General features: G+C 41.7%; 1 protein-coding gene across 3 annotated transcripts; it reads right to left on the bottom strand.

Annotated features, from left to right (window-relative positions):
* Positions 1-52: 52 nt before the first annotated feature.
* ppp1r9ala (protein phosphatase 1 regulatory subunit 9A-like A) lies at positions 53-26,939 on the bottom strand. 3 transcript variants are annotated; one of them, XM_061088825.1, is made up of 20 exons: positions 26,807-26,939; positions 24,296-26,354; positions 13,398-13,530; positions 13,069-13,189; positions 12,699-12,803; positions 12,237-12,372; positions 10,941-11,099; positions 10,780-10,833; positions 9,562-9,791; positions 9,266-9,362; positions 9,062-9,173; positions 8,725-8,876; positions 6,355-6,679; positions 6,212-6,269; positions 6,048-6,122; positions 5,491-5,695; positions 4,899-4,943; positions 3,304-3,420; positions 1,979-2,167; positions 53-1,297 (listed from the first exon to the last, which is right to left on the bottom strand). In XM_061088825.1, the coding sequence occupies exons 2-20, from the start codon at positions 26,177-26,179 to the stop codon at positions 1,139-1,141; spliced, it is 4,356 nt and encodes a 1,451-aa protein (XP_060944808.1). In that variant the 5' UTR covers positions 26,180-26,354; positions 26,807-26,939; the 3' UTR covers positions 53-1,138. The 3 variants fall into 3 exon arrangements, with proteins under 3 accessions (XP_060944808.1, XP_060944809.1, XP_060944810.1); XM_061088826.1 differs by lacking the exon at positions 3,304-3,420; XM_061088827.1 differs by lacking the exons at positions 3,304-3,420; positions 4,899-4,943 and having other exon boundaries at positions 26,807-26,938.
* Positions 26,940-27,947: the final 1,008 nt, after the last annotated feature.

The raw sequence follows: 27,947 nt of genomic DNA, 5'->3' as shown, positions 1-27,947 counted from the left end.
TATAACCCGTTGCTGCCTGGTGAAGAATGACGACTACGAAACAAACATTGCATAAAGTGAAAATTTGTTTATTGTAGACGTATGTACCAAGAAATGTTTCTACATTCCAGATGACGTGGAAAACATAATTTTTCTTGCAGTCCCAACATGTTGTATTCTATACAGCACATGGTGTCACGCTCGAGAAAAAAACAAGGAAGAAGTCGAGTTTATCCGTCAGTGACTCTTCTTCCGGCCTCACATTCATACATGAAGCTGTGCTCCCGACTCACACAAGTCCTTGTCATAGGCTCATCTCCCCCTCTAGAGGACCAGCGAGGTGCACATGTAGCAGACCTGCACATGATGGGTTTGTTCATGGAGCACCACGGTCCCATCCTAGCCACACAGTCAGAGTCAGGGACAACAGGAGCAGCATTCACCACGTCACTACTTGATTCGTTTGGTTTGATTTTGCTTTCCATTCAGCAAAAACAACAGCGTAGCTATTCTACTTAGTAGAAAAATTTAGATAGTATAAAAAAAACAATTGTATTTGAATAAAACAAAACAAAACAAAAAAAGATATGCAGTTCAATAGGCACATGTATAAAACGGATTTATACATTTAAAACCTTGTCGCCCATTGAATTTTAAAAGACAAATATAGTGCTTTTATCTGAACTGTACAATAATGGTTCCTGCAGAGGAGGTGTACATGGAAACAGGCAAGTTATACTAGCAAAAATATAAAATGCGTAAAAAGCAGTATACATTTCATTTAAACTTGTGTATCATGTGCACCAAACTAAATCATTTCTGATGTTTTATAATTAGAGCTTTTTAGTGGTTAAACATTTTTAGGATACCTTTTTTGGTCACATATACAACTCATGAGTGTTTTTTTTACCCCACCCCCCCGACTAACAGATAAAACGGTTTGAGCTGATGTTTGTTAAAACATTTGAGCAATGAGGGAAGAGACAGGATCTACAGTAACAAGTTAAATCACTACTGCACCTCAGGCAGGGACAACGTTCTGTGGTTATTGGTATTAACAAGTGACATGAAGAACATGACACAATCAGCATAAAAGTGTTTCCTTAGAGTTCTGTGTGGGGAAAGATGCTACGTGACTTCAGAGAACAGAGCTGCTCCCTCAGCAGACAGAGTCGTTACTGACGGGAAGTTTCCCACTGCGTCGAACCTCCTTCTCTCGTTTCTCCCTCTGCTTCTCCAGCTTCTCCTGGGCTTTGCGCATGTCCTTCAGCTTTTTCTTGATTGTTGAGCGGTCGCTTTGACTCAACACGCCAAGAGCCTGGAGCACAAAGAGCAGACGTTTAAACAATTCAGAGCATATCTAGACCAAATAAGGGCTGCGACAAGTGTTGGATAATTTCTTATCCTCACCATTCATACATTTTCAGTCTTTACTAAGTTCACAGAGCAAATGTGATGTCTTCAATGAGCTTGTTTTGTCCCGACAACAATATAAAACCCAAAGATTGTGGATGACCTTGGGATTCATGTCAAGATATTAAAATATTCAACTATGTAATTTTAGTCTGATTTTAAAAAACTGCTTTGATGCGAACGTTATGTTGTTATATTCAGAATAAGTGTCGAACACTGAGGATGGGTAGTTCTCTCATCCTCCCTATTCAGTCTTCCGGTCTCGCAGTTTTCTCTCCTTGTCCTTCATGTCTCTTCCTTACAGGAGCTGCAGAGCTGGAAACCACAACGTTCTCTCTAACTTGCAGCTTCTTGCCACAGGGGGACAGTCAAAGGCTGACGAGTCTTAACTAATGACTGATTTGACAGTGACAGAGGCCTCTCTTCGTATGACGAAAATAAAAACATAATTTAAAAACATCATGATCCTTCCAGCTACATCATAACACAGATAATCCTGAGTCAATTATCATCATTATCATTCATATTCATTGGGAAAATAGTCAGACTTGTGGATCCCACTGTGTGTGTACGGTTTGCCCCTCACCTTTAACTTGTCACTATCCAGGTACAGGAGCTGCTGTCCATCCACTCCCTTGGCTGTGAATTCAGTTGTGTACTGGTCCATGTTCATGCCCATCAACCAGTGACACACCTGCTGATTGGTCCAATCAGTGACAGGCCGGTTCTGCCACTGATACTCCTTCCCTGTAGATACTGGTTCATCATCCAGAGTCTACACAGGACACAGATAAAACAAACAGACGGTAGATTAATAATATCACTGTTGCTTTAATAAGAGCATCAACATTTTATACCTTATATTCAAATGGAAATAAAACGGTGCGGGGTTCTGAAAATCTTTCCAGTGGACAACTCTTTTGTGTGATATGTAGTTTCGCTCTACAGTGAAAAGATCCCTACTCATATCTGGTGCATGGAAAATAGATAAATCATAAATCAAATCTATGTGTTTGGATCAGTGTAATTATCTCCACCAAAGAGGTTTCATTGCAAAAACATTACATTTTGGAGTGGATGTGGTTCATAGTCAAAAAATATTATCAAAAATGAATGCTGAGGTTTTTAAGAAAATGTGTTTGTGAGTTTGGGAAATTTGGTTAGGCATGGTTTAATTTGAGGGGACTATTGGTCTCTGGTGGAGGTGTGAGCTCTACTGAGAACTATTCTAGTAAATGGCCATAAAACATTGATCATATTTTCCAGTACATTCATAAAAATCCCTTAAAAAGAGTTCAAGACAAAGAGAAGGTAGGGTGGGGCGGGAGGGCAAAGGGAAGCAAAGCCAACAGCAGTTTGTAAACAATAAACAGAAAAGGACATGTGCAAGTCCTACTGATGTGTGTGATGTACAAATTCACCAGAATAGTGCTGAGAAAAAAACATGCATGCAAAGACAGCAAAATACCAACATTCTCAGATGCATGTCACCGTGCGTCCTCGTGTTTTACCGAGAGAATCCGAGACACTTAAAGAGTTGACTATAGTAAGAGAGGTGAAATACCAGAGGAGGCAGCAGAGCCATCAGTTGTGTTCTGTGCCAAAGTTTGTACAGAAAACAAAGCACTGGTCGACAGCTCTAACAGAGGCAAACATAGAAACTTCACATGTCAGCTGACTTGAGCGAAGCCAAACGACTTGTAGCACACAACAGAATTGATCTAACACACAAACACATGCAGCTCTTCTACTCCTTCTCCAGTCAGGATTTAACCTCAGTTATTAAAAAGTGTGTGATGTGTGCATGTGGGGGGGGGCTCAAAGAGCATGCTTGAGAACATGGCCTCTCAGCTGCATCAAGGCGTCCCACATGGCTTTTGTGTGACGGTGCAACAACAGCGAGAAACTCACCTCGCTAGAAGAGAAGATTAAAGTGTGTGAGCGCCCAGACAGATTGGGCTCAGCAACTAACCCAGAGACGTCTGAACTGGGACTGGCAGCGTTAGAATCATCTATGACTGAAAAACTCTGGAACAAGTGGAAACAAGGAACTCATTTACTGAAAAGTCACACACGACCACACAACAGATCTACGGGAGCAACACAAACATGGTGCTGCAGGTGTGAGGGGCTGTGAGAGGAGGGTGTTGGATTGATGGCGAGAAATTATTAAAAAATCGATTGCATTGGCAGGAATCCAAGTTTGATTTTCAACGTGTGGAAAGAAGAAAGTGAGAAGATTCAAACATCTACTACTAAGCACAATATTCAAAGTAAAGCTAAAACCAGTCCACCACCAACTACAGCAACAACTTCTAAACTACAGCAAATAACATGACAGGCCTTTGCACAGTAGAAGCCGTTTTTATGCAATAAATTTGCAGACTAAGTCAATGCAAACTTTTATATCAGCGACGGAATTACGCTGGGAGATAGAAGCTTTTGTTTTTAACCCAACTAAAGAACAACTTTTTCATCCAGTCTGATATTAAGTTGGATTTTCGTAGGTTTATTTGATTTACTATGTTATATTTTTGTCTTTGAATATAATATGAGGTGGCCTACTTGAAGCCAAGGGCGACACAACTCCAGTCGAAGAAAATGATTAAACCAAATGTGAACCAAATTGAACCAGCTGTAACTGTTTACAGATGGTACCTAAATAATAAAGACAAACTATGATCTTGGTGCCAGATGTTGCAGCAGTTCCTCAAACTGTCCGACGTCCTGAAATACATCCTGAGGCAGCTTTGGTATAGTTTATTCTCCTGAACCAAGCACCAAAAAGTTTCTCAGTTTTTCCTTTTACTTGTCAAAGGACCAAAACAACATGTTTAACGCTGATTCCATCTTTCTTATCCCAAGGCGTCCCAGTTAATAATAGTCCGGCACGTTGAAAGTTGCCTCTGAATTATTCACGTCCCCATAGATGTGCAAAGGCCGTAAGAACACAAACATGTGCTGTTAGATGAACCCTTTTGGAATCCAGTCTAAAAATATAAACTGCAGCTTGTTTTTCAGACACATATGTGAGTTAATTAGGGAATAAAAGGAAACATCCAGATGTGCAGGCGGTTGCACCAGCTATGTTAAAGAATGTGCAGTTTAATTTCATTACGTGGAGTGAGGATTTCAAAATTAAAACAGGCTGCAAAATACAAGTTAGTTCCTTAAAAGCAGTTAGTGTTGATTTCACACATAAATCATAAAATCTAGATCAGATTTGATTTGCTGGTGCAACAAGCCGTACAAACTTGGCTTCATTAGTCACTAATATGAGCCAAGAGGCTTTCTGAAAATGAAGATACATTGGAAAAATAGAAAATTAAGGTTTCTTATATCTAGTTCTAGTTTCTAATAGCAAAACCACAAACCCACGACACAAAATGTTTTTTCACAAGACGTGTTGAGAATGCGAAATTACTGGTTGCAGAGCAGCGTTTGTTAGTAATGCTCTAGCTAGTCGTCTAAAATCAAAAGGCGAAAACAAAAGTTGTATACTGTACCAAATCTAATGAGCGACTGAATAAAGAGGACCAGGAGAGATTTGTCTGTTTAAAGGAAACATGATTCAGTGAGAAATAAGCACTGACAAAAACCTGCTATAGTGTACACAGCAAAACAACCTAAACCCTTAGTAATTATTTCGCTTTGGTTCAGCTCGCGTCTTGAACTCATTAAACAGAAACGTGGGAACATCAGCCGAACCGCAGCCTGTGTGACGGTTTTCAGCCGTTTCACTGGCTGCGTTTCATGCGTCACTTTTTTTGGAAACTCTCCCCATCCCACTGAACGCTAACATATGGATCCAGTTACTGTGGCCACTGCACAGTGAAGCTTATTTTGAAAACCTGAACGTAACGGCACATGTCTGTAAACAGCCTACTGTTATGTTTCTACTAGTTTTACACTTTCACTGATGCAAGAAATATAGCATGGTCAAGTCAGTGAGAGACAAGTAACCCCACAGATGTCACATCTCCTTTTCATTTTATGACATATAAAATGCTTCTTATAGCTTAATGCAGTACCGGATACAAATACTGTCTGCATCACGTATTTACTTTAATATATATTAAGTCAGAGAGGGTTTCATACTTTATTCTTGCGATCATGGCTTTGCTCGCTGCTCATCTCGGTTGCAGTGTACGGCAGGCTGCTGCTGGACGAGGACGGCTCTCTGTCTCTGTCTCTCTCCTTGTCTCCAAACCAGGTAAAGGGCATACAGGTAGGGATGGAGGTCATGGACTCTGCAGGAGACAGGTTCCCTGCTCCAGGTTCATCCAGTAACTCTGCCGACCCCCTGGAAATCAAAGAAAGAAGAAGCAAAAAACAGTTAGACACACAGATATGGAGAAAAAAAAGCCATCTATATTAAGCTTTGACAACAGGTGCAATAAGTATTAAAAAATAAAATAAAAAATCCTTGTGGCGTTAAGCTATTTACACAAGCCTTTGTTTTCCAATGAGGATGTAATGTTTTTTCCATTAATAATAATAGACAAAGTTTTCAGACATATCTCTGTTGAACTTCTAATAATATTTACAGCACATAATACTGTAGTAATGTAATTCAATGGATTTATAAAATTCATATTATTGGAGTTAACTTTATATTGTGATTATAAACAATATTTATACTAGTAATACAGTACCTGCTGTCCAAAGACTGTCTCATCGCGTCCTTGTCCTGTTGTTTTTTTCCTTTGCCTCCTGACTTCCGGAGGCCACTGTTTTTAACACCAGTAACATTTGTTTCATGAGAACAGAATGGTGGGAAATTGCAAACAAATAAATAGTGGTTTCTGTGGAGACCTACCCAAAGTCTGGAAATCGTCTTTTAGGTTTTCCTGCTGGTGAAGGCTCATTTAACTCCTCTGGAATAAACCATAATTATCAGTATCAGTAACACTGTAAGTAAAAGCTTTGCTAATGCAGCCATTGTAATTGGGCCTCACAGACCTTTGGAATCTTTGCCCTTCCCTTTGGACTCTCTCTTCTTGGCGTTGCGCATGAATCCAGAGGGGGAATGTGGTGAGGAGCCGTCTTTTGGAGGAGACAAAGAAGGACTTCCGCTGCTTTCAATGCTGTCGCCCTGTGATGGTGACAAAGACGGGCTGCTGGAGAGCTCTACCTTACTCCTGGATCCCTCTCTGGCCTCGCTGGGCTTATCTTTCTGTCCATTCCCAGGATAGCAGGCGGTCAGAGGGAGGGAGAGGCTCTCCTGGATAGACCTCCGCCTCCTGGGAGATTCCGGCTCCTCCTGCTCGTCGTCTTCTTCAGTTTCCTGTGGAGACAAAGATAATTATTTGCGAGGACAATGCGAGGAAGAGGGGATGAAAGCTAAACATAACAGAAAGCCCTACTGCTCTGCTCTGATTAGCTGAAGCATGTATGCCTACTTTTTACATGACCCCCATTATCATAACAAAAATAGACTCCTGGTGCACTGTATTATTTCTATATTATTCATTATAAAAGGCATATTGTTTTTTTAAAGAAGCTAAATATTTTTTTCTCTTGTATTTCATAACAGCTGTTTGATGTGTGGGAACTCTGCTTTTTAGGAAAAGTGCTGCCCCGACACCACAACAGTCGGTCACACCTGTTTCCTGACAGATTTGAGATATTTCAAAATGTTGCTTTTAAGAAGGTAGAACAAGTGGCAGGAAGTTTACAGCTCAGACACAGCAACAAACTAGAACGGCACTCAGTAGAGAGCAAACCTCCGCCAAGGCACAACACAGTCTCCTTCAATTCAATAAAGCTGCACCAAATTTCACACACGACCGATTTTTGGAAGATCCATGAATTTTTTCCTGGGAAAATGCAATGACAAAAAGAGCCTGGATCCACCCGTGGTAGGTAAATTAAAAACTAAAACTAAATCATAACGTTTTTTTTCTTCCTTTCAGTTTATTAAAATTCCTCTACAGAGTTAAACAATATTCAAGTCCACACTCCCTGATCTTCTTTCCTTCTTCTATCATCAGGAGCAGCACGTGTCCTGACGAGAACTAAGAAAAGAGAGCACATTTCTCCAGTATTAGCATCGCTACACTGGCTTCCTGTAAAATCAAGAATAGAATTTAAAATTCTCCTCCTCACCTTCAAGGCCCTTAATGATATGACACCTCTTTACCTTAAAGAGATGTTAGTTCCATATCAACCTACTAGAGCACTCCGATCCCAGAACTCAGGTTTACTTGTTGTCCCTAAAGTCTCTAAAAGTAGAGTAGGAGCCAGAGCTTTTAGCCATCAAGCCCCACTCCTGTGGAATAATCTCTCACTTTCAGTTAGGGAAGCAGACACGCTCTGTTCGTTTAAAAGTAGACTCAAAACCTTCCTTTTTGATAAAGCTTATAGTTAGAGGTAATTAGTGCGATGTTCCAAAATTGATTAAATGGCAAAAACCCCTGATGATGCTAAGACGCACAGGGAATTTATGACACAAGACACACGGAGCTTCTCTTTCCTGCTTCTCCTTCCTTTTCTCCATATTTATCACATCAAGATAATTCTTATCTCATCAGTACATGTTACTAACTTGACCCCTTTCCCGGAGTTTCTGTGCCTTAGCGCCCGCGGATGCAGGGCCACAGCTGTGGCCACACCATGGATTATGATTGTGGATCGCGCGTCAGAGGTCGCAATGGTGGATCCAGTTCGGTGGATTCTGTATCGTGCCAGCTGATCGTCGTTGTAATGGAGGATCCTTTGTCGCGTTGGCATCGGATGATGAGGGACCACGACCGAGGCGGCAGCTGATAATGGATTCTAACTGGCGGCGGTGGACAATGACTGTGGATTATAGTGGATCCCATCCTGATGCTGGATCGTGGTCTTGCTGGCTGCTGGCCAGAGACTGTGATTGCAGCGGGACTGCCTGACACATAGTATTGAAAAATGTTTACCCTCATTGATGCTGCTAAAAATCCTGATGATGTTTTCTTACACCTGACATCTATTGCACTTCTGTCCGTCCTGAGAGAGGGATCCCTCACCTGTGGCTCTCTCTGAGGTTTCTACATATTTTTACCTGTGAAAAGGGTTTTTAGTAGTTTTTCCTTACTCTTGCTGAGGGTTAAGGACAGAGGATGTCACACAATGTTAAAGCCCTATGAGACGAATTGTTATTTGTGAATGTGGGCTATACAAATAAACTTGATTGATTGATCAGGAGGTAAAGGGAATGTTTGTCATCATGAGTTTTGAGTGTGAAAATGTCATTAGGCATTTTCCTACCAAATCCTTTGCTCTTAGAACCCTGCTCTTTGATTCACTGCACATAAACCAATGCTCCAGTATATTCCACAGTAGTTCAGTTCTGACCTGAGAGTGAGTTGAAGTCACAGTAAGGCTTTCCTTCAGCTTGGTCCGGGATGGAGGCTGACGTTTGGCTTTCTGAGCCAGCAAGCCTTTGGCTCTGTGTGCACTGGTGTCCAATCGCTCAGTTTCAGGCACCAACTCACCCCAGTCTTGTTCTACAGAAGAGAATTAAATATACAAATAAAATCTTAATCGCTCATAAAACATCATATTGCAGTTGTAATCATTTGCAAGGGCTCACAGGAGTTTAGGATGCATGTAAGTGAATGTTTGACAGATCACACAGTCAGATAAGTGACGTGCGTTTTAAATTGAATTGAACGTAAATGACCCTTTGTACCTGACAGTGAGTCAACAGATTGTGTGTTGGTGACTGAGCCTTGGCTGCTCTCCTCTGCAGCATAGTCCTGACCACTCTGACGCTCTGCACCTGTGGACTCCAGGACTGAGATCTGTGGACAAACCAGCGACACCTTGACTTATTAGAGTCTCTAGGAAGACTGCTGTAGTGTTTAAGCACCTGTATACTTAACCATGGACTTACCCTGTTCTGTAAGATCTCCAGCTGCTCCTTGTACCACTTGTCTTTTTCATCCAAAGTTTTCTTCAGCTCCTCCTCTTTCTTCACAAAGTCTATCTCTCTGGGGAAGAAACAGGAAAGTGTGGTTTAACGTCAGATCTTTAGTTTGTAAACACCTGGTATTTCGTGTAATTATCACCAAACCACAGAAAAAAAATCACAAAAGTTAAAATCAGCGAGTAGTAAATGTGTCCTATGAATACGGCGATTTGAGTGAACCACTAAATCCTCCAGTGTTGTATAACAGAGAACAAACTTACTTCTGCTGGTAGTCTTTGAGCAGTTTCTTGGCCTTGTTGTACTTCTTGTCCAGGGTCTCATACTGGGCCTGAGTCTCAGTTAATTGTTCATTCACATTCTTACACAGAGACTGGGCCTCCAGCCAGTAACTCTCCATCTCCAGGATTTTATCATTGCCATCCTCGATCTTTTGCTCCAATGCAGACTCTCTGGCTTCCCACAACGATCTGTCCTCCTCTGATGCCCTTAGCTAAAAAGAGATATCGTGTTAACTTTGGTCACGTGTTAAATACAATTTGTTTAACAGGTGGCCTGACAAAGCCTGTGTGTTCATTATTGTATGAAGTAGTAATTTAGAAGAACTGGGTCACACATTTGACTGCTTGTCAAGTGGTATCCCATTTTCTCCAATAGTTTAATATAAGAACATCAAAAGTTAAAAGTGTTTTATAATTCAAAGTTACTAACTAATGAATTTAAGTCTTCAGCCTTCCAAAATACTAGCAAAACTAATTTGCAATAAGTATCCCCAGAGTCGGTATCAGTCAATGAAAAGCCATAATAGTGAAAGGAGACATATTATGATTATATTCAGGTTCATAATTTTAATTTGCTTGAAAACATTCATGCTCTAATGTTCTGAAAACACACAACTTTCTTCAAACTGTCCATTGCTGCAGCTCCTCTTTCCAACCTCTGTCTGAAACACTGGGTTTTACTTCCTGTCTTTTAAAGGTCACCCTCCCAGCCAGCTGGCCCACTCTGTTGTGATTGGTCAACTCTTTCCAGCCCATGAACGAAAAAGTTCCTAAGAAAAAAAGCCTCTGCTTTTGATTGGCCTGGCTTTGTTAGGGTGCGTGCCAGACTATGCACCGGGCGTGGGTTACACAAATGTGGGCCATCTGCCATCATAATTGTGCTAAGTATTGGTTGGACTACTGACGGAGCATTTCAGAAGTTTAAGGAGAAGTGGACTTTGGGCTTTTTAACTTTGCTGAACTTTTACATAAATAAACCACCTATATAACACACAAGAGGAAAGAAAACCTGAAGAACCATAATATGTCTACTTTAAAAGTTCATTCAAAGTATCAGAAAATCTGAGTTATATATATATAGTATAAATACTAATGGAAGAAATATAAAATGTCTTTCTGATTTGGTTTATTATGTAATGGTACTGCATTCATGTGTAGTGACTGGACAGTATTTTTTTTTTAACGATTGTATTTCCATACCTTTTCCTTTAGTTGAATTATTTCAGCTCCCAAAACGCTGCGTTTGAGCTGCAGCTATGCAACAAAAGAGGGGAAATAAATGTGGTTACACCCATTCCTGTATTTTATTGAATGGTTGTTCAACAGAGATGACAGGACTGATAGTCAGATGTGGGTGATACCTCTTTGAACTTGAAGGCCATCTGAGAGCTGTCCATGTTGCCGGGCATAAATAAGACCTCAGAATCCGGCAGCTCAAACACCTCTACGTTCCGCCCTGGAGAGAAATTGGAGCACAGAATCCTCTCATCCGTTCCTTCCTGTTCTTCATAGCGCTCGTCCTGAAATATGATATCACACATGGCATCACATATAGCAAACACCAACACACCCCACACGCCCAGGAACAGGCTCGGCATGTGTCAACAACACGCCCTGTGGCACCCGTTCCGAGTCTGGCGACAACATTTTAATCGATACATCAAAACCAAATATCAGTGGCCTGCCACACACTGAGGCTCTGTAGGAATTTGGAAACACATGTCTGATGCATTGATACATTAACATGATCAATATTCTCAGTCATGAAATGATAATGAGACTATAAACACATCTGCAAACACATACACATATTTTGCATAACCACAGGGCAGGGATAAAAAGTCCTGAACATACTACATACTCCCTTAAGTACCAAGTCTCGGCTTTAATTTGAGTCAGGGTGCATCAACATAAAAATAACTATGTGGGATATAGGACCCTTCTAATACATGGTGCCCACATTTCAGGAGCTCCAAAATTTGGGCATTATGAGTTAAAACAACTTTATCTTCCTCACACTTCTTTCTCTATGGATATAAACCTTCTCAAACAAAAACACATTTGTAAAGCTGAGACTTGAAACTTGTATGTAATATCCATTGTTGTACTTCAAATTAAATGTGTTGAAACACAGAGTCTGAAGAACAAAATATGTGTTGCAGTCCAAACTCCTGGACTAAATCTATGTATTGTAAAGACCGGGGCTTGCGGCTACTTGAACTTCGCAAAACAAACATTTCACAACTCTGGTTGACAGGCAGCAGTTGAATAAACTCTTTTCAACACAGCAGAGTGGTGACACATGGCTTACTCACAGCCAGATCCTCGTTTCCTCATTGATCTAGGTAGGATTGGACTGGGAGTGGCAGGAGGCAAACAACAATGTCAACATCCAACTAGTAATTACAACTAGAAAAACATGTCTGACTTAATCATTAGGACTGGACGGAAAACCAGACACATATGGATGCCTCACACAACCTGGTAACAGATGTGGTTTTATATTGTCAATGCAATGTATTTCAATACAGATAACAAGCTCTGTACTCGTACAATCGCCCTGATGAAGTGAACGCTCACAAGCTATATACTTGGGAATCCACCATCTCTTCCAGCCATTTCATGTCACATAGGCAACAACTGTCCAGCAAACTCACCTCCTCTGTGGAGTGCTCATAAGGATCATCCAGGTGCTCCTCCTCCTCCTGCTGATTCTTCTCCTGCTCCAGTGTCTCGCTTATGAGGCGCGCGACCTCGCTTTGTGTCCCTGGCCTCTCCCGTCCAATATTGAACCTTTAATTTTTTATTGTTAAGAATGCAACATGAAAATCCACAGTTAAATAAAATATTGTACATGTTGCCTGGAAACACCATATTGCAGCTTCTGTCATATCTATTGCACTTGCTACAGGAAATGATACAGAAAAAATGTAAATTTTGGGATGCAGTTTAGGCCCGACCCTGTCGTGTGCGTCTATTTAATTTCCCCATCATTAATCAGTAACATGCCACAATACATCACAGCATTCCTGGCCTCTGGTTTCTCAGGAAACAGACAGACTCGACTGTAAGATTACAGTGAGAGATTCATTTCTAGATGAAGACAGAGATGGTCTTACTTCACTGTGCCTTTGGTGTTCTTCAGAACTGTAGCTGCAAACAGTTGGGTAACGCCAACCAGACTGATACCATCCACCTCCACTATCTGGTCATTCACCTGTATCCTAGACAGACAAGAAGATAGGGATTAAAAGAAGAACTGTTAAAAGCATTTCACACAGAAAGTAACGCACCACGCCATCCTAGTAACAGACATGAAAAAAATGCAATAGCAGAAGTATTAGGAACATTTTCTTTATTGTCCTCAGGGGGGTAAAAATAAATCTAGGCATTCCTAGAGTGTGACATTAAAACTTTTCTAATCTCTTGGAATGAGATCCAAGTGTGCGTTTGTGCAAAAAAAGAGGGAGTTTTGCTGCATTAACTCACCGTCCATCTTTCTCAGCTGCTCCTTGCTCTGTAATGGTTTTCACAAAAATGCCCAGCTTTTCCAGACCCTGGTCAGCTCCCACTCCCATTCCTATGATACTGATGCCAAGTCCATTCTCTCCTAATGGAGAAAAATGAATAGGGTCGAAAACAGTTGGTTGAAAAACTGCATACAGGATAACATTTTACACCTTACACAATCTTGACAAATAAGGATTAAGATCGGTAACTTTCAATATTATAGCAGCAAAATATAAACCACGGTCACAACCCATAATTGTTAAAATACTCAGAAGTCACTATGGTTCCTCACTGGTTACTAGACTCACCTTTCTCGATCTCCACAGGAAACACATCCATCTTCTCCACTCTCTTCTCTAGCTCATACTCTGCAGATGCTGCGACTGGGTCTACGTCATCGTTTCGCCGATCATAGTCCTCATTGGAGAAAGTACTGTAGACCTGTATTGTTGAAATATAAAGTGCACAGAGTATCAGAGGCATTTGCAAAGAGAGCTGCAAATTATTTTCACTTTAAGTTATTTTTTTTACTCATCTATGTAAAATGAACAAGGACATATTGTTCATTTGGTCTAAAAAGCATGGTGAGGGAGAATAACACACATTCTCTGGAAATCTACTAAGGAAATTACTGCGCTAGTGCATTACTGAGGCACAATTTAACAGCATCTTTGTTGATTAGGACCACTGATATTGGGCGTAGGCGGCTGTGGCTGAGGGGTAGAGTGGTCGTCCTCCAACCTGAAGGTCGGCGGTTCGATTCCCAGTCTGAACCATCTGCATGCCGAAGTGTCCTTGGGCAAGATGCTGAACCCTGAACGGCCCCCCATAGAATAACAAAGTGCTGCAAGTAGATGCACTGTATGAATGTGTGTATGAATGGGTGAATGTGAAACTGTACTGTAAAGCGCTTTGAGTGGTCCTCATTAGACTAGAAAAGCGCTATATAAATACAAATCCATTTACCATTTACCATGATATTGAAATGCACCCATCAAATGTTTTATAATTTCCACAAGAATGTCTGGCAGTGACTATAAAGACGAATAATCTTTAGGTCTGTAGCTACCGTGGAAAGAAAAAGAATGTGAAGCCAGTGGAAAAATCTGGTTTTCTGCAATAAACTGGTCATAACATATGACCTGATCTTCAACCACGTATAAACACACTCACTGTGTATAAGCTCATACTGCACAAACTACGATCTTTTGTGCTTAAATTGAAAACATCCCCTTAAATTTCATAGAGCTGGGGGCAAAGAATTTGTAAACTCTTTGGATTAGACAACTGTTTTAAACATCCTTTGGCACCAATGACCTCTAACAAGCACTTCCAGCATTCAGGAGGAATATCAGACCATTCTTCTTACAGAACTGCTTCAGCTATGCCGTATTTTTACGATGTCTAGTGTGAACTGATTTAATAAGGTCTTTCCATGACAACTATATTTGGTTATATATAAGGTCAGGGCTCAGACTGGGCCACTCCAAAAGGTGGATTATCCCTTTTGTTTTGAAGCCACCAAACTTTTCCAGTGCTTCAGCTGGCAGAGAGCCTGCCTGACATTGTCCTGTTAGATACAGTGATAAACCGAGGAATTATTTTCCCTGCAATAATAACGAGCTGTCCAGGCCCAGAGGCAGCAAAGGCCCAAACCATATGATGCTACCTTTTGCTGTTGAGATGATTTCATGTTGTTATACGGTGCTGCATATTCTTCCCAAACAATTCAACCTAAGTTTCATCAGTCCATGAACATTTTCCCAGTAGTGCTCATGTGTTTAAAGGTGTTAATTTGGAAAACTACGCCTTTGTTTGATTGAGCAGGAGCTTCCTCCATGGTGCCTTGACATGGGAGCAATGTTTCATACCAAAACACTATGGTTTGAATTTGATACACTGATGAAAGATGTTAACAAACTCCAGTAATTAGTTTATGCCTTTACCAGTTACTCTTGGTCTGTTTTTAACCTCATTGGGAATTTGGGTTGTTTCTTTGCAATCATCCAAGCTGGGTGCCTTCATCTAGGAAATGCAGCCATTGAACTCAATCATCTACATGTTCAGATATTTGTGTAAATGTAGAGGAATATCTTCACTATTTAAGATTAATTTGTTACCGATCCAGTTATTATAAATTAAAATAACTCATCCACACCTAGAATCTAAACTGCTCTTATAAGGTCTGACTCTCCTTGGCTTGTATTGATGCCATTAGCATCAGGGTTCACATACTTTTTCCAACCTACACTGTGTTTAAATGATGTATTCAATGTGGACGAGTACAATACAATGATTTGTAAAAATAGACTGTGTTGGTTCATAAATTAAACTTATATGAAGGTCTACCCATATTTCATGACAAATGTATACGTAAATGGAGACGATTTCAAAGGGCTAATTTTTTCTTGCAACTGCATACAATCATCTGCACATATCCGGACATGCAGATTGAGCTGCTGTTACTCATTTTTTGCATCTTTATTGAAAGATGAACAGATGCAAATTAAGTGTCAGTGACAACAAAGCAGAATATGCATTCCCAAGACAAACTGTTGAGGACTTTTATGAGAGTTGTAACAATCTGAGAAATTTGCAGGTTGGCCTCACAAAGCACTGGATGTGTCCCAGAGACTGTTTGAAATTATATCCCAGACAGAGAACATGAGCGGTGTGGAAAGTAGGGCACAGCTGGGGAGAGCTGAGCAGTGGTTGTAGCAAAGATCAATGATTAGAGGAGACAAGGGGATGTCATCAGCACAGAAAAAAGGAATAAAATCACAACCGAGGCAAAGAAAAAAAATGTATCACTTAATCTTCAATCAAGAGCCAATGCTCCAGTGCTCCGCAGCAGCCTTAAGGCCTATTAATACACACACCGCTAGATTTTGTGCTCCCCTCAAATTCCACTGATACAAGTACAAATGGTATTATTAATCCAATCCGAAAAACACTCCAGGGGTCAAGCTAAAGTGAGCACTACAATATTTAGCATTTAATGGCCTGGAGATGACCCATCTGTTGTGTCTCAGTTACTACCATGTAGTGAGAGTGTATAGTTCATAACATTTAAAAACAAAGTCATCAGCAGGGCAGAAGCAAATAGTCATTGTCATTATAGTTTACTTGATAGTTGCTATAAATAGTTTTCCATTGCCCAAGGTGACATCTTTAAATCTCCTGTTTCGACAAAACAACAGTCCAAAACTTGGACTTTTGACTTACTATCAGAAAAACAGCCAAATTTATGGTTTTGAATTTGTCGAACACCATTTAAAATTTGCTCATACCAACTAGAAGGGCGTTCGGAGGGATCATTGATAAGGCGAATGAACAAACTCGTAATGTTAAAGAAAATGAAAAGAATCTCTGGATCTGAAAATCAGTTCAGCATTTTCTGCACAATCCTGCTAACAGACAGAAAAAGTGCAATGAAAACATAACCTTGGTAGAGGTTATACATTTTCTGTCAAACGGCTAATTATTGCATTCTAGTTAGCTGCAAAGCAATGTCTTCTAACTTCAGTTCAAGTCAGCAAGACCTTTCAGCAGAGTCTGAACAATCTTAAAAGCTCCTCTGAAGTCTGCATAGTCACTGATGAAGAGGTCTGAGTAGCACAAACATGCCATCGCACCTCACACTGTCCCAACACCCAGAGCTTTGAGAGTTTTTATAGATGAATTGTTAATAATAAAAAAAAGAACTAGATTAGAGTTTAGCAGACTCCACTGGGGCATAATGCTGGACTATAGGTCGGATACCTAAACCCCCTGCTTGGTCAGTATTAGTCTTAATCTGAGTGGAGTCATGACAGGATGTTGGCAACAGTGTCAAAAGGTGGGGTAGACTGAGTTAATAATGAGCAAGCTGGTAATCTGGCTCCAGTGTGCATGTGAAAAGAGGAATGTTAGTTTTATTGAATAATAGACTTACCAATTATATGGAGCAAAGAATGGAATTTGGAATTCAAACAGGAAAATGGGAAAGTAAGTGAATGAGAAAATACAGGTTGCAAGTATCAGTCTTTTAGCATGAACTTTGGACTTGAAACTTGATCATGATGCCCTCAAGTTAAGTCAAGTTAGTGAACAATTACAGAGCATTTCTTTCAAGAGCAAAGATCCAGGTCATAACACGCACAAACAAAGATCAGCAAGATCCTGCAAGAGGGCTCAGACAGAAGTCATTTCCATGTTATCCATATTGTGGTAAAAAAATAATCTATGCTTGCTTACTGGGGGAAAGCTATGAGAAGTTAAAAATATTTTTGAAACTAAGCCTGATGGAGCACTCACACGATATACTGGATGTTAATTAATGAACAAAATCTGTACACATCTTAACTTTCGATATATTGGCTTTTTTTATTATAACTTTGAGATGCAGTCTTTCTTTTCTTGGGCAGAAGACAAGCTGGAACTGTTAGTGTTTACAATGTTTTGCCTTTACTGCAGATAGTCGTGACTGATAAGCACCAATCAGGAAGTAAATGCATCATTTCCAAATGTCTCAGTTTTTGCATGTCCAGACTATACTCAGGCCTAGAGTTTTAATGAAAGAAAAACAGGGCCAAACTAGTATGAAACTTCTCGGTTTCAGACACTTGAAAACTCTGGAGTTGTGTAAACGGCAGGTGTATACATAGTGTGGATGTAGCCTCACTATTATAACATAACAAACTGCATACAGTCTTAGTCTTGTAGAGAATGGGAATCACAAGGGTGTTGAAACCCATAAAAAGATCTAAAAACAACAGAAGAATGAACCTTTACCAAACAAAATGAAGTAAAACTATAGGATTATAGGAATGATTAGGGCATTTGGCATGAGGCTGTGTGATGTCATCACATCCACATTTTTGCCTTGGGCAGCAGGGTCTGAGGTCTAGATCTTGCAGCATGTCAAGACATGAGGAATTAACCACAAACAATCTCCCTCTGTCTTTTTGTCTCCTCACTGTGTAGCCCTTGGATGGATCCCAAAACAGTGTGATAGTAGGTTTCCAAAATAACTCGATAAGCCCTCTGCTCATTATGTCAAAGGGAATTACAAAATCTATTTCTGCTTTACAACATCCTGCTGATTTTCATACAAACGTATCCAAGTGAAATCACATTGTGTTATCTTAGGATAAAGACATACATGCACTGATATGGCACATGTGCAGGAACCCCTGATGTTATGAGAAGAAGTAGAAAACTGAATAGATGGGAAACTGGCAGATTATTCACACTACTGCAGTTCTGTGGTAGAGACAGGAATGCTATTCATGGGGCCTCAAACCTCCATCAACCCAAGTGAGTTCTTCACCCTCTGAATCCTCCTCTTCCTTTTTTACACTTGAACAAGCCATAGACTGATGGCTGGCTGCAGTATTGGTCATAAATTCTACCTCCTCCATTTAAGTAAATGGACCAAACAATGTATGCGTCTGAACATAAAGTGTATAGAACAAAGTTATTGCAATAGATATATACTCTATGACCCCTATATTGTGCTTTCCCCCATTGGTAGTTACATAAAGACGAGATTATAACTTCCAATTAACCAAGAAGCTTCTCTAGACATTCTTGTCTGCTTTCATCTTTAAACCAATTCTGCATGTCTCTTAAACTAGCTTAACAACATTTCTATAAATAAGACAGACAAAGTTTATCAACTTCAAATTTAGACAGTTAAAATGGATTCAGCAAACTAGAGCAGGGAGAAATTTCATCAAGGATGAAAGATGCTTTTTAATTTAGACTTTGGAGACTTCAGTAATTAAGGGTTGAAAATGTAGGTTAATAGAATATAGGGAGAACCGCTGTATCCTGAAACCCAGCATTAGCTGAGCAGCTTGGCTTCTCCGTCCCACTCCCCCTCAATACCAAAGTCAGACTTTTCTGTTGCCATGGACTCCCAGACCGTTTTTAAACAATGCTCTGTTCTTTGCAAAAACCATAATCACTCAACCTCTGTCTTCTTGACAAAAACAACAGAAATCAGTCTTTATTAGCCTCACCCTCAGAAAAAAAGCCTTTCACATTTCTTACTGTCTCCAGCTATAAGATTTTCCAGCTACCCATTTTCCTTTGTGGCTCAGTAAACACTGTCCAACAATTAAACACAACCAAAACACACTTCTGTCAGGCAGAAGTACCACAATTCTCCAACAAGACTCCAACAGTTATGAAACTTAAGGAGAAATAACTATTTGATGTTGACTTTATACAAAACAAGGTATATAATGTGTTTTCATGCCAGTTCATGCCTGTATATTGTTGTTGTGGTTAGTGAGGTTGTGTTGTAGGTCAGACAACTTATGCCATGCTGTAATTTCCCTCCAAAGAGCTAGCCTTCAGCAGTGTGTGCAGGCCTTTCATCCGTCTTTAACAACTGCAGTGGTCTGTCCTCACAGATGTTCACATGCCCACACCCACACTGAAACCCTTTCCATCTTTACCCTTCGTTCCCTTCCCCATAGCTGAATACCAATGTGGGAAATGAGTCAGCAGCTGTGAGCAAAAGCAAACCAGAGGAATCTCTTGCCAGTGCAAAACGAGGGCTGACCACTGGATTGGGGAGTTCGCAATGTAAGCGGGCCTAGAGAAAGACGGCAAATCAAAACATGCTGTGAGTGAGCTGGGGAAGGGGTGGTGGCCTGGCGCAGATCATAGAGCAATTAGGAAAGAAGGCATGGGGCCCAGCTTTTAGATCCTGTGTAAACACACGAGGAAGAAGAACAAAATATCTGGTACTTCCTGTAAAAATGCCTTGAGTTTTCCACAACCACCAGCTGCCCACCAGACTGCTGACCACTTATTAAAGTCCAGTTGCTTCTTTACAACAAAATAGTAAATTAACAAATTCCAATTAACTATAAGAGTATAATTTAGAGAGTATATAGCACTAAAATGGAATCTAGATTGAACTGGAAATGAAAAGACTGACAGGATTCTTCAGGGAGAAAATAGATGGGTCGGTTACTGGAAAATATTAGAACGAATACCTTTATAATTACAGTTTTTTGTTGTGAAGACTATTTCAACTTAGAACTGATGCAAAGTGTGATTTATTTTAAGAACCAAGATAACCTGCTAAATGAGGTTTTTTAATAAAGCGCAGGTAGAAGAACCAGACAGGGCATATCCCTGTGTAAAGCCCTAACGGCCTTGGAATCCTAAACACTTTAAAGAGTTCACACTAACTAAAACAGAAATAAAATGTATGTCTTCCTGCCTTGAACTTGAAGAGTTCATGTATTACCAGAGGTAGAGTCTGAGTGGAGCAGAGAGCCATAATGGAATCAAATTTCCATGAGTGCAAACATGAACAGGTTGAGCAGGTCTATTTATGAATGGCTCACAAAAGCTACTTTTGTCCAGCAAGGGCTGCTGAAAAGTTGACAACTCATTTACATCGAACTTTTAGTGAAAACACGCAGCTAATGTGTTGGTCCGTAATCACATAATGAAACCCTTTTAAGGCAATCAAAATCAGCCCCACACTCATCACATGCCAAGCTGTTTAATGAACAGCATTGAGCTGACTGCATTAGTATTCAGCACCATGGAGTCAGATAGTCACCCACCAGCCCAGGTGGCTGGAGAGAAGTTGGATCCTACGAGGGGAGGGCCTCGCATGATTGGATGAGGGTGGAGTCTTGTAAGACACATTCCTCTGGCCAGAAAGAAGACACATTACAGATAGGAAATGGAAAGCATAACACTACGAGTCCAGCCATGGGGTTTGCCGATTTTGCTTTTCAGTAATCACATGAGATACACTGTGAATAGCTAGAGAATCTTCTGAAAATAGATCCCCACTTTCCTGCCTGAATAAATAATAAAACAGTTTCTGGCTTACTGCAGAAAAGCCACAGAGCACCTATGATGCTCTTATCTGGCTCCACATGAATGTGTGCAAACTGGCTACCTGGCACGTTGTGAAATGTCAACAGATACTGAAACAAAGCCGTACTGCAGGATTCATGGAAGACAAACTGACAAAAGGATGTGTATGCTTGGATAGTGGCTAATGTGGACAGTTTAGCTATTTCAGTGCAGAGAAAGAGATGCTGGATTTTCAGGTACAATGATGGGTAAAAAAAATCTTCACCACACCCTGTGCGTCCGGGTAGGGACAATGAGTTTCCTTGACATATAACTGCGTGTGGTACTTCCTGTTACTTTGCGGGGGTGGGGCAAAACAACAGGTGCTGACCATGGTTTTGGATTTTTTGCTTTCTGCTTTTATTTTACTCCTGTTACAAATCCTCTCATGTGCGACATGACAGACAAAACCTAGATGATGACATCTCTAGAGATCTGATGTAACTATCCTGAAAATGAGTCTTTGTCCTGAAGCAGATAACACACCTTCAGCAGGGAGCGTTAATCATTGATAACTCTTGGCTTTTTCCCTATTCCTAGAATGGGTGATTTACAGCAGACGCAAACCTGTAAACTGCTAAACCAAAGTGATCTGAGGTTGTAAGGTTTCTCTGGGTAAAGACACGTCTGGATGCACACAAATCTAATGTTACTGGCCTGTTTTTAATTTTCAGTTATAGACGAAACTACCTCTTCACTGTAAAGACCAAAGTTACACTTTAAAGTAGTGTTTCAATATTTATGCTGCTCATACAGCTGTAGGACACAGCACACTTGCAAACTTTTATACTGACACAGCAGCGATGGGACTGCAGCATTCCTATGTCCTATTAAAGTGTGACTCTGCATTAAAATGCATGAAAAACAATCTTCTCATAAAATATAAAAGGTATAAGGTAACTCCAGTGTGAGTGCAGCGCTCATCATTTCAGTTTTTTTCGACAACGACATGCAGGAACTGGACATGTCCTGTTTCTTTATAAAGAGGACCTTTCTCTTCCACACAGGACACATCCAATGGCAAAAAGACTCAGGTTACATGAGCTAATTCTGTTGTGAGCCAGCGACACAAAGTACTTTTTTTCTCAGAGTTGGTAAAGACTCAAGTTTGCTCGACCACAAAGCCATCTCTGTCAAGCAGAATGTAGAGATGGATCGGGCGCTAGCGGGAGGTCGCTGTTAGAGGGAACACTGGCAGAAATGTTTGCTGTGACTTCATTAGCCAACACAATTAATCTGTAACCAAAGCCATTTGAAAACTCTCTGTTTTCTTTCCAACCTACTTTACTCCAGGTTAAAGGATTATTTCCGCCTTTAACAAGGAGGTTATGTTTAGTTTTGTTATCTGTTAGTTAGCAGGATTATGGAAAAACTACTGGACATATTTGATTAAACTTGGTGGGAACCAGGAATTATTTTTCCACTTACATTAGCATTGCATGTTGAGGCCTTTTTGTTGATTCTCTGTGGGGACTGATATTATGAGTGTGTGCAATTCTGTGTAGATCCAAACAAAAATTCAGATCTAGTGAATTTAATTGTGAATTCACAAGGAGACTGCTGGGCCTTGGTAGAGGTATAGTTGCGCAGTTAAATCAAGCAAGGGCCATCCCCCTCATAATATTTGATTCACAGTGCATGTCCACCTGAGCATCGCACACACTAAACTTCCCACACAGTACATACTATGAGAATGTGGGAGGAAGCAACCCATTAATGATCAATAATTGTGGAAATAGAATTGGATTAACCCCACGTAACAAATGCAACCTTGTATCAGCTATTTCTGTTTGATATAAAGTCTCTTTTGCATGAAGTCTCTCTCTCATGGGTGTTAGGAGGACCGAGCTGCTACCGACCACAGACACAGTCTAGCATATTGTTGTGAACTGTAAAGCTCTGTTTATCTCTGTCATAGCTCAACTGTGGACGGAGGAGTTGCACTGTTGTCTGTGTCCCCTCCAGTCCAGGTCAGCTTCTGGTCCCCTCTCCCAGGACCCCCTGCTGGGATGACGAGGGGGTGGGGGGGGTCCACACCCTGAGATAACAGCACATTTTAGGGCCTGGATAAACACTGAGCTATTTAGAAAGCAGAGTGGAGTACACTGGGGTGATTTGTTTTCCCCCGATTTAGCAACATGTTGATAGTGAAATATCCACGGTGGAAGATATTACCCCCACACCCTTAAAATACCCACAGGCAGTGTTTACAGTGAATGATATGTGGCAATACAATAATAGAGATTACACCACTGGAAACTCCGTTGGACTACATAACTTTAAAGCTGAGACATGTGTCAAATACATGTACACTACCTTATATGGTATGAGATTACACGGATTGTTATTTATGGAAGACATCAATATAATCTTTAGGGTCGCATTATTTCTCCAAGCTTGACTGTAGTAGGAAGGTAAAATAAAACAAATAGAATCATGATTGCTTTTTACCTGCAGGCCACCAGAGTTATTTTGTCGGTATCACCCAGCTCTATAACGTCAACTGTAGAACATCTATTCACAATGAAATGATGCTCCACCACTCAGTCACAAAAGCCAAGAAGATGATAGTTCAGAGAAATGGAAAAATGCAGAATGTGCCTCTCTGCTGTTCACAAAGATTTAAATCTTTATAAATTTATTGATAATAAAAAATAAAGAATTCTCCCTGCTGCCATAGAAATAACCTTTCCATCAGCTGTAAAACAGATCATATGACTGAATCAAATCCCTGAATTCCACCATGTTGGAAAGAAGAGAAAAGTCCTTCATGAATCAAAACAGACAGGAACCACTCTGAGTAAAAAATGCCAAACCACCAGTGCAGTGACTCAGGGGTAGACCCAGGTTTCTTTCTTCTGCTACAGTCTTGAAAGCTTCACATCTCTGCCTCACTCCTGCCCCCGTTCAACTGTGGCCCCAATCTCGCACACGCTTTATTATGCAAACAATATTTTCCAAAAATATCACACAAACAACGTTGCAAACTCACATCCCCCAAAGTTCTCCCGACTCTGCAGATCTCTCTTCCAAGACTAAGGAGACGAGGTTGACGAACTACCCGCCTCCCTGGTCACTCAGATAAAATAAACTACTAGTTGAGAATTTTCTGAGCTGTTTCAAAGCACGTCTGATGATAGAGTGCAGAAGCTGTGACATCACTATCCCACAAAAAACATACTTGCAACCTCTTCTAATTTGTCTTGTGTCTGCGGGGAAACGCCTTGTTCACACATCATTGCTGAGTCAGTGGTTTGTGATGACGGGTTTGTGCAATGTGTTTTTCGGTGCTTCAGGTGGTTCCAATGTAAACACAACACTGAATACTTACCAGAATTGGACCTGTGGAGAAGTTGATTTTCCTCTTCGTGGGAGGCTCCTCCTCATCCGACAGACCAGGGGCTTCATAACAGTCATCATACTCCACATACATTTGATCCACCTCCTCTTCTTCCTCCTCTTCCCTGAGGACATGGTCCACATCCCTGTCATCCACAAAGGCTGCGTTCTCAATACCGCACACCACCGGAGAGCCTCCATCCACGATGCTCTCGCCCACCTGCTCCTCCAGCTCAGTCTCTTCCTCTGCTACCTCATCACCTTCCTCATCACCACCGTCTTCATTTGAAACAAAACTATATTCTCCTCTCTCCTCTTCTGAGTCAGATCCCTCTTCGTCCTCGAGGACTCTACCTTCACCCACAGTCTCTGCTAGCCCTTGTGTCTCTCTTGCAACATCTCTTCCCATGACTTCATTAGGAGTGTTACAGTTCTGTATTTCTGTTTGAAAGGTTCTTTTCAGTTCTATCGGTTGCCCTGTAAGGCCTTGCACTGTCTCCTCATCGAACACACAATCTTCAGCGTTCTCATCTTCATTCTCTTCACTCTCCGAAGACTCATTCTGAACATCCACCAACTCTGCCCGTACAATGCTGGGTGGATTTTCCCTGGCAGTAACATGTACCACACTGTCATTACTCTTGGATTTTTCAGAGTATTTGGTCCTGTTGGTTTCCTGAAAGCCATCAGCCGATGGAGGAGGCTGCTTCACATCCCTCGGGGGTGGACTATGTGGCTTGCTTTCATCCCGGCCAATTGATGTCCTGCTAAATCCCTCACTGGTCGACGAGGAGCCCTTGTAGCCGTGGCTAATTGGAGTGGTTTTCTCTGATGAGAGGGGTTTGTGAGTGGCATCAGTTGTTGGAGAAACAGACTTGTGGGCTGCATTACTTATTGGAGTTGTTGGTTTGAGACCGCAATCAGACCCAGGGGTCGACTGTTTGTCGATGACACGCGGCACCTGGGATGTATTTTTGTTAGTGGTATTAGTTACAGGTGAAGAGCTAGTGGCTTCTTTGACGGGAGACCTTGGTTTATGTAAGCTGTCTCTTGTTGGAGAGGTAGGCAGTGAGTGTTCAGTGGCACTGTGCTGCTTGGCAGACACCGTCGCGCCTTTTCCAGCAGCCGTGTTGTTGTCTTCCGAGTCATTCTCAGCCGTGTAATTCTCGAACCTCCGAGAAATTGGTCCCGAATTCAGAGACGCTCTAGACACATTCTTTTTCTCACCATCGGCCTTTTCATCTCGACTGCTCTCCGTTGATGTGGGAGTCTGCTCTGATTTGATGGTGGTCTCCGAAGATCCCGATACTCTCCTTGTGCTTTTCCCCTCATCAGAGGCGCTTCCTAGGGACAGGCGGCTCACCACTCTGCTCGGGGATTGCTTTTCACCTGCGGGCTGCTCTTTGACGCGTCTTTCAAAGAGTTTTCTGGTCACCGAAAACTTCTCCGCCAAAGCCACTTTGTCAATCTCAACTTCCTCCCCCTTGGGTGTTTTCTCTAATCTTTGTGTTTCCGGGCTTGCGGTGGAGGTGGAGTTGAAGTTGGCTTTTGGTGTGTTGACTGGAAACGGCACCTTCGGCGGGGAAACCGGGGTCACCTCAGACTTTAAAGGCGTCTTCACCTCTTGACACTCCTGCTGCTGACCATCCATCTGCAGGAAAATGTTCTTTATCTTATTCACTCGGCCGCCGAACGGCCTGCCCCTCGAGTCCTCCCGGTTGTCGCTGGAGCCATTCGTATACGATTTGGCGGAGCCCTCAGACTTGGGCCCATCAAAGGTGCATTTGATGGCGTGGAAGTCAGACTTGTAAGCGTTTCTGTGGGGGGACGCACTCCTCAGGGTCCTCTCGCCCACTTTGCTTTCCGCTTTGATCATTTTTGTTTGTTTGTTCCTGCAGCCACGGTCAGAAAAGCAGGGTTTCAGGGAGTGATTGTAGTGGGTTGATGGTCAACTTTTATCCCTCCACTTTTACACATGCGGTGCCATGGTGAGGGGGGGGGAGCTGCTGTGGAGCCCTGTTGTCTCAACTACACAAGCACAGGGAAGTCATCTGCACAGAGAAACACACAGGGAAAGGTCGGTTAATACAGAGACCTGGCATTTATATACAAACACTTTACATAAAGGCAGCCATTAAAGTGCCAATAAACTCATAATGCGGTTTACAATTCCCTTGAAAACACAAAGTAACGCTAGCTTAAAAGTAACTGCGGCGTGTAGAGTCGTTTGTGTGCATTTGGATTGCTATCGGACTTCGAGCGTTAGCTAACCACTGTTAACCCTTTAACTAGCTAGCAACTTCACCTGCACTTAGTTCAAGTAGTTAGCTGTGTTAAGTTTCGCTGGTAACGCGTCACCAGAGAGGTTAACCCGAAGTTAGACTCGGGTTCAACACTTCAACTCTGCAGCCTCGCTCCCAACAATTCATTGTGTCGTTTCAAAAGTACGAGCGGCGAGAAATGTCCGACACACACAAAGGTCGCAGCTGGGCTCGTCTCTCACCTCCCGCTCGCTTCATCGTGTTCTCCCGAATGTCCTCCCCGCTTTTTCTCCGCCGTCTCAAACTTGCCACTTCTGGTCGCTCTCCGCCATCATTCCCCCTCCTGCTCCGGCAGCGTCGTCCCTCCTCCTCCTCCTCCTCCTCTTCCTCCTCCTCCTCCACTTCCAGACCTGTCTGTCTGACGCGAGGCGGCGCGCTCCCGGAGAAGTTCTGGCTGAGCGGGCGCGACAGACGAGAGCAGAGAAAGAGAGCGTCGGGAGCGCGCACACATTCCAGAGCGGTAACCCACCACTCCCGCTCCTCCCCCACCACCCCCTCCATTCCCTCCTCCTCCACCGCCTCCTATTCCTCCACCTCCTCCTATTCCTCCCACTCCTCGGTTGCCCACCTGCTCCACTTCCTCCACCTCCTCCACTTCCACCTCCTCCACCTTCTACTCCACTTCCTCCTCTTCCTCCACCACCACCTCCACCTGCTCCACTTCCACCACCTCCTCTTCCTCCACCTTCTCTTCCTCCACCTCCACCTCCTCATGCTCCACCTTCTCCTAAACCTCCACCAACTCATCCTATTTTTCTTTCTTTCTTTCTGACTTTCTTTCATTCTTTGAAACAATGATAAATATACAAGAAGATAATACATTATAATCCCGCACTAAAATAAAAGATAAACACCATAATCACACATTAAAAACTGTTCTGAAGACCAGTTAATATTTTTTCTTGTTGTATAATGTTGTATAAAGGGTTGTGGTGAACATTTAAGTTATAAACTATAGTGAGAGTTTCAAAAGAAACTCACATTGAGGAGGCAGATGAGGTTAATATAAGATTGATCAGCGTTATAAGATTCTCTGTTTTTGTAGATTTATATCTTGGCCCCCGCTGCTTTGAATTCGAACACTCTTTTTTTATGTCTCTTTTAAGTCCCACATTTAAATGGAATTGCAATCGAGTAACCGTCTGGGGTATTTTTTGATGGAACAGCTGTTTCTATCTGAATGACGTAACTCTACTATACTATGCAGCTATATCAAATTTGGTCAAGGCTGAAATATGAGCTTGGAAAAGTGGATGTCTGCACCTGCAGGCCCCAGATCCTCAGGAGTGTGAAGCCCCAGGTTCACAGCTTTTATTTGATTTA

This window comes from Limanda limanda, chromosome 16 (genome assembly GCF_963576545.1).
Source record: "Limanda limanda chromosome 16, fLimLim1.1, whole genome shotgun sequence".
NCBI classification, from domain to species: Eukaryota; Metazoa; Chordata; class Actinopteri; order Pleuronectiformes; family Pleuronectidae; genus Limanda; species Limanda limanda.
The sequence above is the reverse complement of the archived record's forward strand: the minus strand, read 5'-3'. Positions and strand labels throughout refer to the sequence as shown.